This window comes from Carya illinoinensis, chromosome 13 (assembly GCF_018687715.1).
Source record: "Carya illinoinensis cultivar Pawnee chromosome 13, C.illinoinensisPawnee_v1, whole genome shotgun sequence".
NCBI classification, from domain to species: Eukaryota; Viridiplantae; Streptophyta; class Magnoliopsida; order Fagales; family Juglandaceae; genus Carya; species Carya illinoinensis.
The window spans coordinates 34343736-34362191 of record NC_056764.1 but is presented as its reverse complement, the minus strand read 5'-3'; the positions used below and the strand labels follow the sequence as shown (position 1 = coordinate 34362191).

General features: G+C 40.0%; 1 protein-coding gene across 4 annotated transcripts in view; it reads right to left on the bottom strand.

Annotated features, from left to right (window-relative positions):
* LOC122292100 (mediator of RNA polymerase II transcription subunit 13) overlaps positions 1-18456 on the bottom strand; it is a 40096-nt gene that overhangs the window by 9211 nt on the left and 12429 nt on the right. For all 4 annotated transcript variants that reach the window (XM_043100319.1, XM_043100318.1, XM_043100320.1 and 1 more), the window contains exons 10-15: positions 11204-11282; positions 10769-11098; positions 10315-10374; positions 9323-9566; positions 3354-3623; positions 839-2209 (exon numbers count right to left, since the gene is read on the bottom strand). In XM_043100319.1, the coding sequence (XP_042956253.1) occupies positions 839-2209; positions 3354-3623; positions 9323-9566; positions 10315-10374; positions 10769-11098; positions 11204-11282 (2354 nt within the window). The remainder of the gene's footprint in view (positions 1-838; positions 2210-3353; positions 3624-9322; positions 9567-10314; positions 10375-10768; positions 11099-11203; positions 11283-18456) is intronic.

Sequence of the window (18456 nt, the reverse complement as noted above, 5' to 3'; positions counted from 1 at the left end):
TTAAATGACAGAGCATCTCAGAAGGCAAAGTTCCTAATTTTGGAAATAAGATTATTTACTTAATGTTATAAATAAACAAGACTACTCGAAAAGTCACTTGGAATTAACTCTGCTATACTCGACTTTGGCTTAATTCATAATAAGCTATTCATGAACACAAAATCAATTCTTAAACAACTCAACTCCTATAAAGCTTGCCGTGACTGGTATCGTATTTATTATTTTGTGTACTATCATTCTTAATGCTATAATGAGAATATCCCAAGCATGTGAAAGGATAAGAAGAAATCATAATCCTAATACGATAGTGTTGTTTGAATCTTTTCTAACATAATCATCAACATGTTTGTATAAACTATATAAAAATATTCACAAGAACACAAAATTTTGTTTATAAAAATTCCTGAACAAGCTTTAACTTGCTCAAAAAATAAATGAACTGCTCATGAACATAAAAGTTACTCAATATTAAGCTCAAACTCAACTCTTAAAATAACAATTACCCGAACAGAGCTTAACAGCCCACTACTTGCTTGAACTCGAATTGTTTACACCTTGATTTCTACTGATGTTATTTATTATATATGGCGTCATTATACATTCTTTAGACGCATTATAAGCAACAGACTTACACTCATACAAAAATCCATTTCCCACATTCTTCAGTTTTGCATGATTCCATTAGTAGTACATATGATCTGACAGTGACATATAACTTAGATTTAAAAAGTAAAACTCAGCACAAGCACTAAATATCAATGTCTAGTACAAAACCAAAAATACAGAAGGTGCGGCTATTAACAATTAAAAAAAATCATTGGTATAAATTGAAACTTACATCAGCAGAAAGTGGATCCACTAACTCCACACCAGCAATGTCAAGTGCATGACAAGAAGCCAAAGTCCCCCCACAACCAGCATGCATCATAAAAGGTCCACAAGAAAATCCCCGCTTCCACTGCTCTTGTAACGCAAGCCAACCATAAGCACCATCACCACAATCCCCATCAAGGGTCAGATCAACAGAGGATGTAGCTTGTTGGACAAGTAATGCCATTCCATCAAGAAGCTCCTGAAGAGGTTGCATTTGTCTAAAAGAAAGGATACCTTCCTCATTGAACGAATTATGAGGTAAGGATGGACTAATTTCCATACTTGGTGAGTTTGAGAGCTTCGGAACTTTAGGAACTCCAACAGAGCGCCAAACACCAACAGGCGCATTAAGGTGCCCATCTAGAATTCCATCAGTATCACCAGGTATTCTAATTGGTATAGTCTCTTTCTTTTTCACCTCATACTTGCTAGATGTATTGTCCGTCATTGTACTTTGGTCACCAGGCAGCTGATTAAAAATATTACTTCCAGTTAATCTACTCAAATTAATAGGCATAAAGGTACTGGAAGATAATAGTGTGTGCCTTATCCTGCACATGGAGGCCTGGAACATCAGACATTCAACTTCAGTTGCAAACACGGTCTTCATAGACTGAAGGAAAGGTGCCAATTCAAGGGTGCCTTCAGACACTTTTCTCAGGGAAGATTTAACAGCATTTGTAGAGTTTAAACTAGAGAATGGTGTTGGTGCCACCCCATCAGACATAGCAACACTATTATTACCTGCAAGAAATTTTTTATCATGTCGCTCTTTCCCCCTTTCCACATGAGTGTAGTATTTTTTTGAGTGGACAACAGCACTCACATCATTCCTTCCAGGCAATGGTTTTGAGTTCATGGGCAGGCTAGTCTTTTCATCTGATCCATCAAAGCAAGGAGAAGAGGGTGGTGTTGCACCATAGATGTAATTATTTGAGCTTGAATTGGAACTCTCCTCTCTTCGAGATTTTGGAAAATATGGGCTTCTGAAAATGGATGATGAAAACTCGCTTGTGGGGGTCTCCACGGCTCCATATTCAGGAGCAAAAGTCATCAGCGCTTCAGCTTTTATTATATGATCGAACTCACCAGTAGAGGATGCTAGAGTGTGGTTTGTCAGACCTGATGACAAATTGTTATTTGTGACTTCTTGACTTTTGCTGAGATACTCCTCTTGGGCTAATGGAGGGGGTGGATCAAAACTCTCAAACGATTGAAAGCCTACAGGCAATAGCATCTGATCAGAAACATCCATCATCCCAACTGGACTGGGACCCACATCTCCACAATCTGGTGCAGAAAACATAAGCGCCTGTGATTCCGCAGTTCCTGGGGGCTTTGGAAAACAAGGGGTCATCGTGAGATTCAATGTAAAGGGTGGGTAGGAAGGGAACCAAAACCAAACCACTTGAGGGAGGAAATTGTAAGTAGAAAGATCTTGAGGGAGGAAATTGTAAGTAGTAAGGTTGTTTTGTGTCTAACTTTAGTGACGTATTTGCATCTTAACTGGTGAAATATACATGCAAACATTAAAAAGAAAAACATAAGGATGTGCCTCTACCATGTAATCACTGCCTTGAAGTAGAAAAACAATTCTAACCACATGGTAAGAAACATCTTTAAGAGAGACACAGAGAGAGGAAGCACTTATTTTTTATTTCCTCTTTTCTACTTTTGAGGGTTGTTCCTTATTAGTACTTATGCCTATTGTACCGTACCCACTTCAAATTCTAGTAATTAACCTGCCAATAATCCATCAAGCCCATAAATATGGGCAATGACGTTGCCTACTTGATGTACGGCACCATATTTACAAAGTTTACTTCTCTGTTATATTGCACAATACATTCACGAATAATAATACTAACGTCATCTGCTCAAATGGTTATTCCACAATGAGGAAAAAGGTACAATATGTCAAGTCAAAAATCCATCACCAAGACTCCTCCTTGGATCAAGGTACTTCCTCCAGGAACACTCAATAGAGCCCTCAGCGCCCAGAAATTCCTATTATTTGCCTTGAGGAAAGAGATACCATACTTCTCGCCCTATTAATCATTGAGTGTCCTACCAAGAAAAACAATCTAGAACTTGATTTAATTAAAACCTTAGTGCTACTAAATTCATATACAGTTTGCATTCTCCAACATAAAAATTTTATGATAAGCAAAAAAAAGTTTTATTGAATCAGGTAAATAGACGTAACCCAAGTACACAAAGTACACAAAAGAGAACACCTAGTTACAAGTTAGGAGCTGGATACGGATACAAGAAAGAAAGAGAACACCTGAAGAAAAAATCCTGAAAAATCATTATTCTATTTAATTGATAAATAAACCATATATCCCAAAGTTCCAAATTTCCAATGTTCCCTCAAAACAACAGATCAGATGAGGAGCTCCCTCCAATTTCACATCAGTAGTGTTATCAGCATATATCAAACGTGCAGATTGAAATCATTGCGAAGGATAAGAAAATACCTCCCCAAAAGGCAAGGCATCATTTTCGAAGAAGTCCCCAAAATCTCCAAACTCAGAGAGGAGAGCTTGGATATCCATGACCATACCTCTGTCATCATCATCCCAATCCCAGTCGGATCCAATCTGATCACTTGCAACTCCTGTTATGGCTGAATTGTCAACTTCCATGGAAATAAAATCAGACTTGTAAGCTTCTTGCACAAGAGCATTTGTCTCTGTACCCACTTGACCAAATGAATCTGTCATCCCAGTTCGAGGACGCTTAGAGCCCTGCATTGACATTAAGTTCACTCAGTTTGCTGGCATCCACAAATTAAAAGCAGATTGGTGAGGGGGAAAAAAAAAGGAAATCATTTCTCAATTTAGCAATAAGATAGTGAGGTTTACATCCAACCCCATAAAAGGAAGTCCTGACATGCCCTCATTTGAACAAGTATTAATTCCCACTAAGAGTGAGATGTCCTCATTTAACAAGTTAAATTAAAAGAGTATTGAAAATAAAAAGGTAGACAGATGAATAAACAAAGTTCTGAAACTCAAGGGTACATAAGAACAATAGATTGTGTTGCTTCAATAAAACTGTGATGCTAGAGCAATCAGCTAGAGCAATCAACTTAGAAGGAAAAATCCAATATCACAAATGATAAGATTAAAGTAATTAAATACATTATTAACATAGAATTTTGCCACTTCAGTTAATTCAAGAAAAAAGCCAATTCAGCCTTTAGAGTTCACAATTTGACTCAATAACAAAACCGCCGATTTATGACAAGGAACAGCACCAAAGGGCATTCCTAACTCATTAGAGGTCATACATTCCTAACCAGTCAAGTGGAAGAGAAGACCTTATTTCTTTTCCATAATGTATATCTCTAAATCATTTGGCCCAACTTATTTAAAGATACCATGTTTAATCAAATGGACCATATTACCTTGAAGGCCCATAAGATCACTTATTACTGCATTGTGACGTGACACGAGTGTTGTGGGATGAGATCTTTTTTTTTTTATTATTATTATTATTATTATTATTATTATTATTATTATTATTATTATTATTATGTCGGGGAACCTCTCCAAGGCACTTTGGACCCACCCTTGCAGAGTAAACCCCGGTCCCATGCACCGCACCCTCGGAAGTTTCCCTACACGGAACTAGTTAAATCGCTGAATTTTCACCAGGGGGTGTGGCCCCAAAGGATTGTTTGCACCCATGAGATGTTGAACCTTGGACCTTGAAGGGATTGAGACCCCAAGACCAAGGCCTTCACCACTTGGGCCAACCCCTTGGGGTTAATAGCTTGTTGAAAGGAGATCCAAGGCTGTCCCCAAGTGGCAGCAGTGCGGAGGATGATTCCTTTGCACATTATGTGGTGTATTTGGATGGAAAGGAATGCTCGGTGCTTTGAAGATAGACAGCGTACAATGGAGGAACTTGAGAACCTTTTTGTGCACACTTTATTGCTTTGGTTTTCAGCCATTGTGCTTAACGGAACTAGTGTTCATGATTTTCTGTTCTTACTTTCTGGTTCCAAGAATGTATTTAGGTGTTCTTTTGTATACTTCCTGTGTACACGGGCTTTGCCTACTTCATTCGTATCAATAAAATTTTCATCTTACTTTTCAAGAAAAAGATTATGCATGCCCTTAACCTCATTGAATCTGATTAGCATTTCTTGTATAATCAGATCTTAACTTCCAAATACTTGCCCATCTTTAACTAATTAAATCTGGAAATAGAGGACCTATTCACAAGCAATCACCAAAACTCACGCACACATTTTCTAAACCCTCTGAACAACCCTTGAAGGCCAGCCACTGAAAGCCAGGATCGAATTCTCCAATCTTGAGATTCTAGGCAATCCATCACTTATAATCCCCTCCATACTGCAAACAAGACTCTGATTATGTTTTTATGTTTAATGACTTGGTTTAATTTAGGGATTTGTTATGATTAATGAAGTATTTGTTAATTATGTGGGTCTATTGCTTGGTGCGAGTTATGTATGTTACATGGCATCCCTAAGGGAGGAGGTGTTACATATAAGTAGTTAAGCATTTTGTTGGAGAACACAAAAGGCTTAGCCCAAGTACCCATAAAGTATACAAGAGAAACTCCTAATTAGGAACAGAATAAAATACAAGGAAATCATGAAAAATTAAAATCTATTGTAGTCACCCAAAGGATAGTATTGAGTAAGGTTTTAAACTCTTCCAACATCCACTCATGGCCCTAAAACTTTCTATCATTTCTTTCCCTCCAAAAACACCACACCCCTTAGCCCAAAAAATAAAAAAAATCATACCAGACAGATAGGAGACATCTTCCACGCATAGGATGGAGAGAAACTGATCATAAGGCCTTCACACAGTAAGACCTAAAAACCTAATTATTACCTGCATCAAGTATGACGGGAAAAAAAACAAAAAAGAAGAAGACTCATTTCTTCCAACTGCATCTGCCACTACGAGCTAACCACCAATACCAAAACTAATTTAGACAGGAAGAAGCATTACACCATTCCTAAACATTTGGATAGATCTAAGCTTCCCCATAATTGAATTTAGCCCCCACATCCAACTATCCCCGCCCTCACAACTATAGTCGGGTAATTACCTCTCAAAGTTGATGAAACAATGCTTGGTTATATTATCAATAGAAGTTCTAAAAAAAGTTATTAGAAGATTCACAGATCTTATTAGAAGTTAGAAGATTCACAGATCAAATTGATTTTATTGTAAGTTGGATGATCTTGAAACCATGACTAAACCCTTCATCATGATGTTATAGGGGAAGGTGCCATTTGAGCTAAGGCTCAATGGCCAATAATCAAATCTTTTTTTTTTTTTTTATAAGTAAACATTTATATTATATTAATTCGAATAGGTATAGACCAAGTACACAAGAGGTATACAAGAGATAACAACTATTTAGGAAGAAGAAATAGAAATAAAAAAATCATGAAAATCTGGCCCGTTGAAATCTACAGCTTTGGCCCAAAGAACAAGGTTCTAATCAAAAGTAATCTAATCTCCTCCAATGAACACTCCTTGTCTTCAAACGTCCGGTCATTTCTTTCCTACCATATGCACCAAAGAATACATAGAGGAATCATCTTCCACACAGCTGAGATTTGTGGAATACCGCCCAGAATAGTCCAACATGCCAAACGTTCAACAATTGTTGCAGGCATAACCCAGGCTAGCTCTACTTGACTGAATACATAGATCCATAACGCTCTAGCAAGCTCGCAATGTAGTAGAAGATGGTCCACAGTCTCACCACATTATTTGCACATATAGCACCAGTCCACTACTATCAGCCCGTGTTTTTGTAAATTATCCTTCGTCAATATCTTTCCCAGACACTATCCAAGCAAAAGATGCCACCCTGGGAGGTGCCTTATTTCTCCAAATTCTTCTCCATGTAAAGTGATTATTCTACGGTTGTGTGAGGACCTTATAGAAAGAACAAAATAAAAAAATACCTTTTCTGGCAGTACCCACCACAAAGTATCAGCTCCTTGAGTGCTTGGTCTCATGGGGTATAAGAGTCGGAAAAAATCTGCAAAATTGCTGACTTCCCAGTCTTGGGCTGCCCAAATGAAGCTCATATTCCATTGTACTAGATCACCTGTCATCTCCATTAGGTCCGCCATTGAAGCTTCCTTCTCACTTACAAAAATGAACATTGCAAGGAATGCGTCCTTAAGAGCTCTGCATCGTAAAAATCCTGAATCTTCCAAACAAGACTTACGGGGCCCACTTTTCTTTTTCCTTTGTCTTGGCCCACAGGTTGAGGCTGATTGAATTGACCTGGACCCATTTGAGCCTCCCCTTTGTCTTGGACCCCAAACTGAGGCCCATTGTAGCAGCCCACATCCCGTTGACTTAACAACCTTTCTACCTCATTTAGCCCCACACCAACATTAAGGTTACGTTTAGATGTTGAGATAAGATAAGTTGAGTTGCAAATAATTGTATTTTGTGGGTCCCATTGAGATGGGTTTAACTTTTTTAAGGTTGAGATGAGTTTAATTTTTTAGATTAAAATGTATGAAGTAGGTTGAGATGAGTTTAACTTTTTTAAGGAAATTGAAAAAATAGTAGGTCCCATCAATAATTAGTTTGAGATGAGCTGAGTTTGGTACAACAACCAAACACAACCTAAGTTTCCCTTTACCAGGACCACATTCCAAGCAGCCCAGGCCCAGGCCCACCTCTTGTTTTCCTTCAACGCACCGTATAAGGTTGTCCATCCTCTCTTGCAAAAACCATTTGCTTTTTCATGTTCAACAACATACCATACAAGCCTTGTTCTGTCAAACCGACAGCACAACCGCCCCCACCACCCTGCTTTTGAGCATCTGTTGTACCTGTGGCACGACTAGCCCTTCCAAGACCATATCCGTAGCCATGACTTGCACCAACAGCTCCTACCAGGTTGGCCGATACGTCAGGCCCTCGTCCCCAGTTGCATTCACGAAACTGCACCAATGCCGTCAGCGGTTGCTGAAGTAACTCCCTGTAAGACTACGGTTGCGATTGTTTTGCCGTCGCCACCGGCACCATAAATGCCTCTCCTCTATTGCTGGCCGCTTGTCCACCCTCTCTTACAGTCTCCCTCAATGCATTTGCCAACTTCCTTCATCCCTAACCATCCCTCTCCTCAGGAATGAAGATGTAGTTCCATCTGCCAACCCCACCATGCTCTATTAATGCCATGCATCAACTACAAGCATTAGAGCATCTCTGCGCGATAAAGCCTTTATCACCCTCCCATGAAGTAGCCTAAAAATATTTTCTTTCACCCTTCAAACTTTCCTCTAGTGTTTTGGCAAACCATAGCATTGTGGACCTCCCTAGACTAATATCTTTCACGACTCTCCAACTCCTCTTAATGATGTGTAAAGAACTTCCATCCCTCGTTAGCACAAAAGCTTTCGATTCTATTACTAATTGTTTCGAAAACCCTATCTTTGCGTTTACTACACCATACATGAATGCCATGAAATGTATGGTGTAGTAAACCTTATCATCAAATAGAACTAAATAATTATAAAATCGCCATGAAATGTAAAAAGAACAAACAGTATATCTCTTATCACCAACGACGTGTAAGAGTAACCTATGATGTGTACAAAAACTCTACTTGATAACAGTTAATTGTTGGGTACTAAATGACACTAGTTTTGGCAACTAGTGCATGGCCCACATTTGAAGAACTATATCATATACCCAAATGCAAGGAAAACTATAGCACATATTACTGAAAGTAAAGTCTTACGTCCACATGCATAAGATCTCGCACAAATCTAATATAAGTGCCACACACAATGCCATTTGGGATGGGGTTATTGAGAAGATTGAATGTGAGTTGGCTAGCTAGAAGCAGACGTATTTATGCAAAGGTGGTAGAATTACTTTGATCAAGAGCACTCTTTCTAATATGTCTACATAATTCAGCTCTCTTTTTCCACTCCCTTCTAGTGTGGCTAACTGCCAAGAGAAGCTACAATGGTACTTCCTTTGGAGTGAGTTAGGAGAAGAGGTAAAATTTCCCTTGATAAGCTGTCTCTTTTTCCACACCTTTCTAATGTGGCTAACTGCATAGAGAAGCTGCAACGTGACTTCTTTTGGGGTTGAGTTATATAAGAGGCCAAATTTCACTAGCTAATGAGGTCAAATTTCACTTGGTATTTGGGCCAAGATATGGTTCGCAAGTTTGAAAACTGCTCGTGTTTAATTAGGCACTCTTACGGAAGTGGCTTTGATGCTTTTAGAATAAGAGAGAGTTCTTGTAGAGAACAATAGTAGCTTTTTTAAAGATGGATACTCAGTGGGGTGGGTGGTGTTCTAATGAGGTCCAAGGTCTTCATGGGGTGGATTATGAAAGAATATAACAACAGGATGGGGAAATTTTTCTGCCATACTAATGAAAACTACTTGCTTTGTAGATAATGAAGTACCAATATGGGGCCATTCTCCAACTGATGATTAGAAGATAAACCAGATTGTCTACACGTTAAAGAGTCAGCATCTCCCTCAAGTTCACTGGCTCCTGTAATCATCTTGTGATCACTATCGCTAGAGCTGCTGCTTATGGTGCTGATACTGCTACTGTTACTATTACTACTACTATTATAGCCATGCTTGGCATGTATTCCATTGATTTCAGTCCATGATCCTTCAACCAAGTCCATATTGCTACCACTGCAAAACCAGAACGATAGTAAGAGAAAGAATTGGAAATTAAGGAACTAATTCACTCATTACCTATTTAATATCATCATTACCGATCAACAAAATTACCTATTTAATATCATCATATGCAATCCAAAAATCGAAGTAAATAGGTAATCGAAGTTATAAAATACTAAGGTCAACTATGTGATTTAATTCAACTTTTTATCAGTAAATAAGAACTTTATTATGAGAAAAGTAGGCATAGCCCAAGCACACAGGATATATACAAGAGCAACACCCATGCGTGATGTCTAAAGATACACAGAAGTCATCATGATTGAAAACATTAAATTATATATTCATTTAGTGACAACAATTAGCACAGTAATGATCATATTAAAGAAAACTAATTACATAAGAATGGGATTCAGTAAGTAAAAACACTAATTGGATCTAGGTCATAGAATCTGTGATAAAAAGTGTCTCGAATTTGTAAGTGTCATCTGAACAATTTTTTTCAGTCTATGTAGCTGGAAATTAACTTTGACCACCAAAGACAGAATGTAAAAGCAACATTTCTTGATAAGAGCACTGCATGAACATTGTGAACTCATGACACAGAACAATTTTTTCAATTGTTAACTCATGAAACAGAACAGTTTTTTCAGTCTAAGTAGCTGGAAATTAACTTGGACCACCAAAGACAGAATGTAAAAGCAACATTTTTTTATTAGAGCACTGCATGAACATCATTAACTCATGAAACGGAACTAACCAATGCATAAAGAAACATGAACCAGGTAATGACGGTCCTATCCAATTCTGTAGCCAAAATCTGCAAATTAACAACATCATTGTTAGATTTAAGTATTACACGGCAATATTTAAGGACTTGAAATCGAAGAGGCAGTATAAATATGCACACACACCAAGAAGGTGTGGAGACAGATGAAGTGGATATTCAAGTGAGGTAATCACTTAATTAGATAGTTAAAAAGATGTCAGTGTCATACCATATTAAGCATAAAAAACCTAATGTAAATATACTTAACCACACCAAGTTTTTCCTTTACCTACCTGTGAAAACATATACATCACAAAATTAATCCAACAGGAACCACCTTAATAACCAGATTTGCCCAACTGGTCGATTACCCCCACATGGGACAAACCCCAAAGCATATTAGACGACACCAAAAATAAATTGCAGAACCCTCTGGAGTATATACCTTTTCAGAGAAGATCTGGCGAATGATGTATGCAGGACTGGAACAAGCACCGCCTCAGCTGGATATATGAATGTTTTCTCATGAACTGGTAATTGATTTGACAATCCTTTCTTATCACCTTTTCCCACATCAGCAGATTCAGGAACATGATTTGTGGGAAAATTCCTCATGGCATCTGAGTTTGATTGCAATGGATTGTCACTCACAGATTTAGGGCAGCCCAGGGTAACTTCTACATAGCAACTTTGCCCCCTAATCTGGCAACCAGAATCTTGAGAAACATGATATGGTAGACCTATAAATCCATTTGGAGTCTTAAACTTGCCAGAACTGTTTTGAAAAGAAGAAAGTGAGATATCAAATCCTAGTAATTTATTATATGTCCAAAGAAGATAACTATGCGTTTAAAAACAAAAAAGAACAAATAAAAAATACCATAAATACACTTGTTTGACAAGATCCCCAGGACAACAACCAGTGAGCCTACCGCGAATCCCATGAGGAGAAACAATCACTGCCATATCATAAAGATAAGATGAAATCAGCATAGCTGACACTTTGATATCATGACAATACACAATGTAAGGCAATTACTTGCAAAGTATTAAGGCTATAGAGCCTGCACAACAAAATTCAAAGGAAGCAACCAATTCAGAAAAGCATGACTCGAGTGTGACCCTGTACAAATATTCTAGAACGTTTCTGTAACTGTCTTAGCACAGGTGTCACATTTTCATTGAAGGAGTATATTCTGTACTGGCTGGGCTGTGCCTATAAAATGAATACACGCATCATGTAAAGGATTCATTGAAATAAAAATGACTTGAGCATTACTCTGTTTTCTCTATGTCAATTACACACACAATTGTCATGCATCTTTTATTTCCAAGCCTTAACATGGTATCACGAGCCTGAAGACCCACGTCTACTACAATCATGGCAACTCCTCCCCTTCCCATTCCTCTCCCCCTCCTCCTCCCCCTCCCCCTCCTGCTCCCGCTGCTCCTACCTCCATCACCACTGCCCTCTCTCACTCTGTTACCCTTAAACTCACACTTGAAAACTACCTGCTCTGGAAACTTCAAATAGTACCATTTCTAAAAGGCCATCAAGTCTTTGGCTACATAGATGGTAGTATTCCAGCGCCTCCACCTGTTATCAACAACAAACCCAATCCAGCTCACTCCAAGTGGCTCATCCAAGATCAACTCATCGTTTCAGCTCTCACTTCTTCCATTTCCAAATCTCTTCTTACCCAGGTCCTTGATTGTTCTACTTCCCACGAAGTTTGGACCACTCTTCAAAACCTTTTCTCCTCTAAATCTTCTGCCCATATCATGCATACCAAATATCAACTGGCCACATTAAAGAAAGGGCCAGAATCCATGCCTGAGTATTTTAATAAGGCCAAAAATCTAGCCTCTTCACTGGGCACTGCGGGACACCCCATCCCAGATTCTGAATTCAGCATCTATCTCCTTGCCGATTTAGGGACAGACTATGAATCCCTAGTCACTTCTCTCACTACCAGACCAGATCCCATTTCCATTCCTCAACTCTATAGCTACCTTCTCAATCACCAATCCCGTCTCTCTCACCAAACACAAACCCTTCTCTCTGGATCCCCTCTATCTGCCAATTTTACATGCCTTCGTCCTCCAAATAATTCTTCCCGTGGATGTACTTCTTCAAATCATGGGGGACGTTGTGGTCGTGGCTTCAACCGCGGGGGTTACTTTGGCTCACATCCTTCCCCTCAACCAAACCAAATTCCTCATCACGTCCCACTTGTTAGGTGTGCAACAAACCTGGGCATCTAGCGATTGATTGTTATCATCGCTTTGACCATTCATACCAGTCATCCGCCCCCTCCTCCTTGGCAGCCAATCTCACTATGTTACCTCCCTCAACATCTACAATCTCACGTACCCAGGCAGTGCTACTTCGGGGTCCTGTTGAGAACAATTTGTACGTCCTGCCCTCCTCAGCTGCGTCAATATCTCCTGCATCCTCATCTCCTCCTCAAGTCTTCATCACTTCTCGAAATACAGCTCATCTTTGGCATCTCCGTCTCGGCCATCCCTCCCCGAGAATCACAGCCTTGACCATCTCCAGGTTTCACTTACCAACCAGCAATAATGGGCTTCCCGACTGCTCTGCATGTGTTCAAGCCAAGGCCCACGCTCTCCCTCATCCACCGTCCCCATCCCAGTCTCTAAAGCACTTTAATCTGCTTTTTCTCGATGTATGGGGTCCTGCCCCAGTTTTATCTTTTCATGGTTGTCGATATTATCTCTCTATAGTTGATGATCACACTAACTATATTTGGCTTTTTCCCTTACAATCTAAATCCAATGTGTCCTTTTCTACTAATATACACCCCGTTCAAACCGATTGGGGTGGCGAATTTCGCCCCCTCAAACCCATTTTTCAAAAATGAGGCATTATGCATCGGGTTACCTGCCCTTATTCTCATCCACAAAATGGAACCATTGAACGCCGTCATCGACATCTTGTTGAGACCGGTCTTTCCTTGCTCTCTCATGCATCCATGCCCCAAACATATTGGGCTGAGGCCTTCCTAACCGCCACATTTCTTATCAATCATATGCCCACTCCTCTTTTGGCCAATCAATCTCCATTTGAATTACTAATGGGCCAAGTTCCAGATTACTCTTTTCTTCGAGTTTTTCGCTTACTGTGCTAGCCCAATCTGCGCCCCCATAACAAACATAAAATTGAATATCGGTCCAAGCCTTGTGTATTTCTGGGCTACAACCCAGATCACAAAGGCTATATTTGCCTCCATCTTGAATCAGGCCGCAAACACATTTCCAGGGATGTCAAATTCTTTGAAGACTAGTTTCGTTTTGCCAAGCCTCCTGACCCAACTCCCTCTATTGATATTGTCAGCCCAACTCGTCTACTCTCTCCACCAAGGCCTCCATTATCCACAGCCCAGTCGCCTTCCGTTCCCTCCCCATCCATTACATTATCCGTAAGCCCTCAACCCGTAAGCCCATCATCTCCAACACTTCAACAATCCAACTCCATCATCGTCCTCTTCGTCTAGGGCACCGACCCCAATCTCAAAAACTCCAGCTCCATCTCTGCACTTACCATCTCCTGCGTCTGTACCTCTATCGTCCTCATCGTTCGTTCGCTCCACTGTACCCTCTGTCCCTTCACTTCACCCTCAATCCACTCACCCCATGGTCACCCGTTCCAAATCCAACATTCACCATCCCAGAAAACGTACCGACGGCACCGTCCCATGGCCACCTCCACCCACACTTTCTCTCACTTTCGTACCGACTCTGCCCTCCAAACAACCTCTTTCCGTTCCCGAGGAACCTACATCCTTCACCGAAGCCTTGAAATATCCCGATTGGTGATCTGCCATGAATTTGGAATTCAGGCGTTGCTTCAGAACCAAACCTGGGACCTCGTTCCCTTCTCTCCTCACTACAATATCCTTGGCTCGAAATGGGTCCTCAAAACAAAGCAAAGAGCCGATGGATCCCTTGAAAGTCGCAAGGCTCGTCTTGTGGCCAAGGGACTCCATCAACAATCTGGCCTAGACTACTCTGAAACATTCAGTCCCGTTGTCAAACCTGTTACCATCCGCCTTCTACTCTCACTTGCCATAACCTCTCACTGGGAGCTTCACCAACTGGACGTCCAAAATGCGTTTCTCCATGGCGACCTTGAAGAAGCTGTGTTCATGCAACAACTGTCTGGGTTCGTCCATCCAGGTCACCCAACTCATGTATGTAAGCTTCGAAAATCCCTTTATGGTTTAAAACAGGCCCCTAAGGCTTGGTTTGCCAAATTAAGTGATAAATTGCTCTCCTTTGGTTTTCAAGCTTCTCAGTCAGACTCATCTTTGTTCATCTTCAAAAATTCTAATGCTTGTTTGTATATATTAATCTATGTCGATGACTTAATTGTGACTGGTTCAAGTGGTGTGCTGATTTCTGCTTTTATTCGGTTTCTAAGTTCTCATTTCCTGTCAAACATTTGGGGGCATTACACTATTTTTTAGGCATAGAAGTGAATTGCACCCCCTCTGGCCTCACCCTTTCTCAGTCCAAATACATTCAAGACTTACTTCTCAAAACCAACATGCACTACTCAAAACCAGTATGCACACCGATGTCATCTTCTATCAAAATTAATTCCTTGGATGACAACACTTTTGAGGATCCATCTCTGTATAGAAGTATCGTAGGTAGCTTACAGTATCTGGCATTTACACGCCCTGACATCTCATTTGCTGTCAACCGAGTATGTCAATTCATGCATTGTCCACGCCAGCCCCACTGGCAGGCCGTCAAGCGCATCTTGTGCTATCTCAATCATACTCAGTCTCATGGCCTCCACTTTTAGTCTTCCTCCACACCGACCATCTCTACCTTCTGTGATGCTGATTGGGCTGGGTGCCCTGATGACCGCCGATCCACAGGTGGATTTTGTGTATACTTTGGGTCCCTTCTTGTCTCTTGGGGATCGAAAAAGCAGCCAACAATAGCTCAGTCCTCTACTGAGGCCGAATACAAGTCAGTAGCCAATACTACGTGTGAGATTCTATGGGTGCAATCCTTATTTAAGGAACTTGGAATTTTTCTCAAAAATCCTCCTCTTTATGGTGTGACAACCTAGGCGCCACCTATCTAACAGCCAACCCGGTGCTACACTCAAGGACCAAACATGTGGATTTAGATTATCATTTTGTAAGAGAAAAGGTGGCTGCCAAAACTCTTCAGGTGTCCTTTATTTCCACCAAGGATCAAAGAGCAGACATTTTCAATAAAGCACTCTCTACAGCCAGATTTCAACTATTATGATCAAGCCTGCACATCGCCGTTGTACCGCTTGACTCGTGAGCGGGTATTAAGGCTATAGAGCCTGCACAATAAAATTCAAAGGAAGCAACCAATTCAGAAAAGCATGACTCGAGTGAATGACCCTGTAAAAATATTCTAGAACGTTTCTGTAACTGTCTTAGCACAGGTGTCACATTTTCATTGAAGGAGTATATTTTGTACTGGCTGCGCTGTGCCTATAAAATAAATACACGCATCATGTAAAGGATTCATTGAAATAAAAATGACTTGAGCATTACTCTATTTTCTCTATGTCAATTACATTACTCTATTTTCTCTATGTCAATTACACACACAGTTGTCATGCATCTTTTATTTCCAAGCCTTAACATAAAGAAACACTGGAAAAAAATAGAAAAAGAGGGGGGAGGGAGGAGCAGAAGTCCACCTCGTAGACCCCAATAGTAGCTGATGCTACCGTTAAAATTCCATCTACTAATGCATGTGAACTGTACTCCATGAAATATAAGGGACATGGAGATATCAAAAACCTCCCTCCATAATAATTTTGTGGATGGAATGAGCCTACAAGTACGACAAAATCTATAAAAATCAGAACCTGATAATGCGTAGCTTAATTCGTCTCCGCTAGCTTTGAGCATCATTTACTATCAATAACATCAAGATCCTAAACCACTTGTGTCAACCTCAGAATTCCTATTATGGCCATATCTTCTAGTATATAATAAAGCCTCGCATGCTTTCTTTTTTGATCAGTAAATATGAATTTTATTGAGAATAGGAAAAGTCAAGTACACGGGACATATACAAGAGCCACACCCATGCATGAATGTCTAAAAATACAAGAAAATCATGTACGTTCGGGCTAGTAGGACGAAAGTCTTTAATCTCCACCACCCTTGGCTTCTTTGGGATAAGAGCAATGACGTAGCACTTAGGTTTTTTCAAAATTACCTCTTTGATGAAACTCGTGGAAGAAGCTCATGATGTCATCTTTAACTACCTCCCAACATGCCTTAAAGAAGGCCATAGTGAACCCGTTTGGACTCAGAGCTATTTGGCTATTTGGCTATTTGGAAGATGGTGCCTCTTTGTCTGATGTGACACACTTGGAACGAAAGGAATAGTCGTTGTTTTGAGGAGAAGGAGTGTTCACCGGAAGGGTTTAGGGACTGTTTAAATCATACCTTATTACTTTGGGCTTCTTCTATTGTACCAAATGGCACTTCTTTCAATGATTTCTATGCTTCTTTTCATAGCTCTTAGCTTGTATCTAATCTCTTTTGTTTACTCCCGGTGTACTCAGGCCTTGCCTATTTTCACGATTTAATATATTTCTTCTTACTTATTAAAAAAAAAATGGTCTCCATGAAATCTCTTTCACGATTTAATATATTCAAGATAAGATGCTTTTGTGAGCCTTTTCTTCTTCTAAAAGCTCCACATCCTCCAAACCCTGTAATTTGTCAAAAAGGGACTTTTTCCAATGTTCCACATTCCTGAAAATCTGCTCATTCCACTTCTTCAAGTCCACCTGGAGGGCCTTTAGCTTACAAGCCAGCAAATAACTTGGGTTGCTCTGTATGAGATAGAAAGACCAGCATTGTCTAACTGACTCAACAAAGCCTTCTGATTTCAGCGACATGTTCTCAAACTTAAAATATCTTTACCTCCCTGGATGCCTCCACAATCAATGAGAATGGGGCAGTGATCCGAACATAACCTTGGAAGACATTTTGGATTAGGTCCAAAAAATGTGCTTCCCAATCAGACGAAATAAGGAATCTATCAAGTCTTGACCAAACTTAGTAAACTCTATTAGTCAGCGGATCAATAACAAAGTTGGGCTTGAGCCCGTCATCCTGATAATGTCATATCACAAAGGTGCAAAAGGTAATGGAAAACCACACTATAATTAGATTATCAAAACTCCTTAAATCTAAATATAAGTGAGGTCAAGTTGTCAGACTGAAGTCTGTAAACTCATTTAAAATTTTTTGATAAGATTATTTTTATTAATGAACAGTAAAAGGGATATAGGTACAATCAAGGTAGACCAACAAGGCCAGCTCATATGGATCTATTCTTTTTCAGCCATATCTATAATCCAAAAATGAGAAAATGATTTGCACATAGTCTTGGAAGTCTATGTAGGGCCACTTCAGGAAATATAGCTTACCAAGCAAAGGAATGGAGGAATATATCCATACGCCTACTAACCACCATATACAAGCGGATAGTTGGCCTCCCCACCTCCACCCAAGCAAGGTGACCATTTCCCATTCCGCCCAAACCCTTTTGACACACCCATATGCTTTGAACATGAGGGCAAGTTTCCTAGCCCATTCGTTGTGGCCACCCACCCACAAAAAATACAGTCTACGGGATTTCAATTCCAACTCCAAACCAAACCAACATACAAAATTACAAATCTAATTTCAAATCCAATCTCCTCCATAGTCCACAACTATAGACTCGCAATGTAGATAATAGGTAATAGGGTTGTGACTTTGTGAGCTTGTGTCGTTGTATAAGTCTGTAATCTACAATGAAAAGGAGAATGTTTTTCATAGACACAAACAAAGAGTTAGATTAGGCAAGAGGGAGAGACGAAGAGAGAAATGGAGGGAAATAAGCCATGGCAAGGGAAAGAGAGAGAGACAAAAGGATGGATACCACAGAGAGGGAGAGAGAGAGACAAGAGAGAGACTTACAAAAACTCAGACCACGATGGTTGCTGGATGGCAATGGCTAGAAAGGAAGGAGTTGATCTATGATACGAGTGACAGAGAGTTCTGAGAGTGGGAGACAGTCTGTGAAATGGGGAGGAAGAAGGATCTC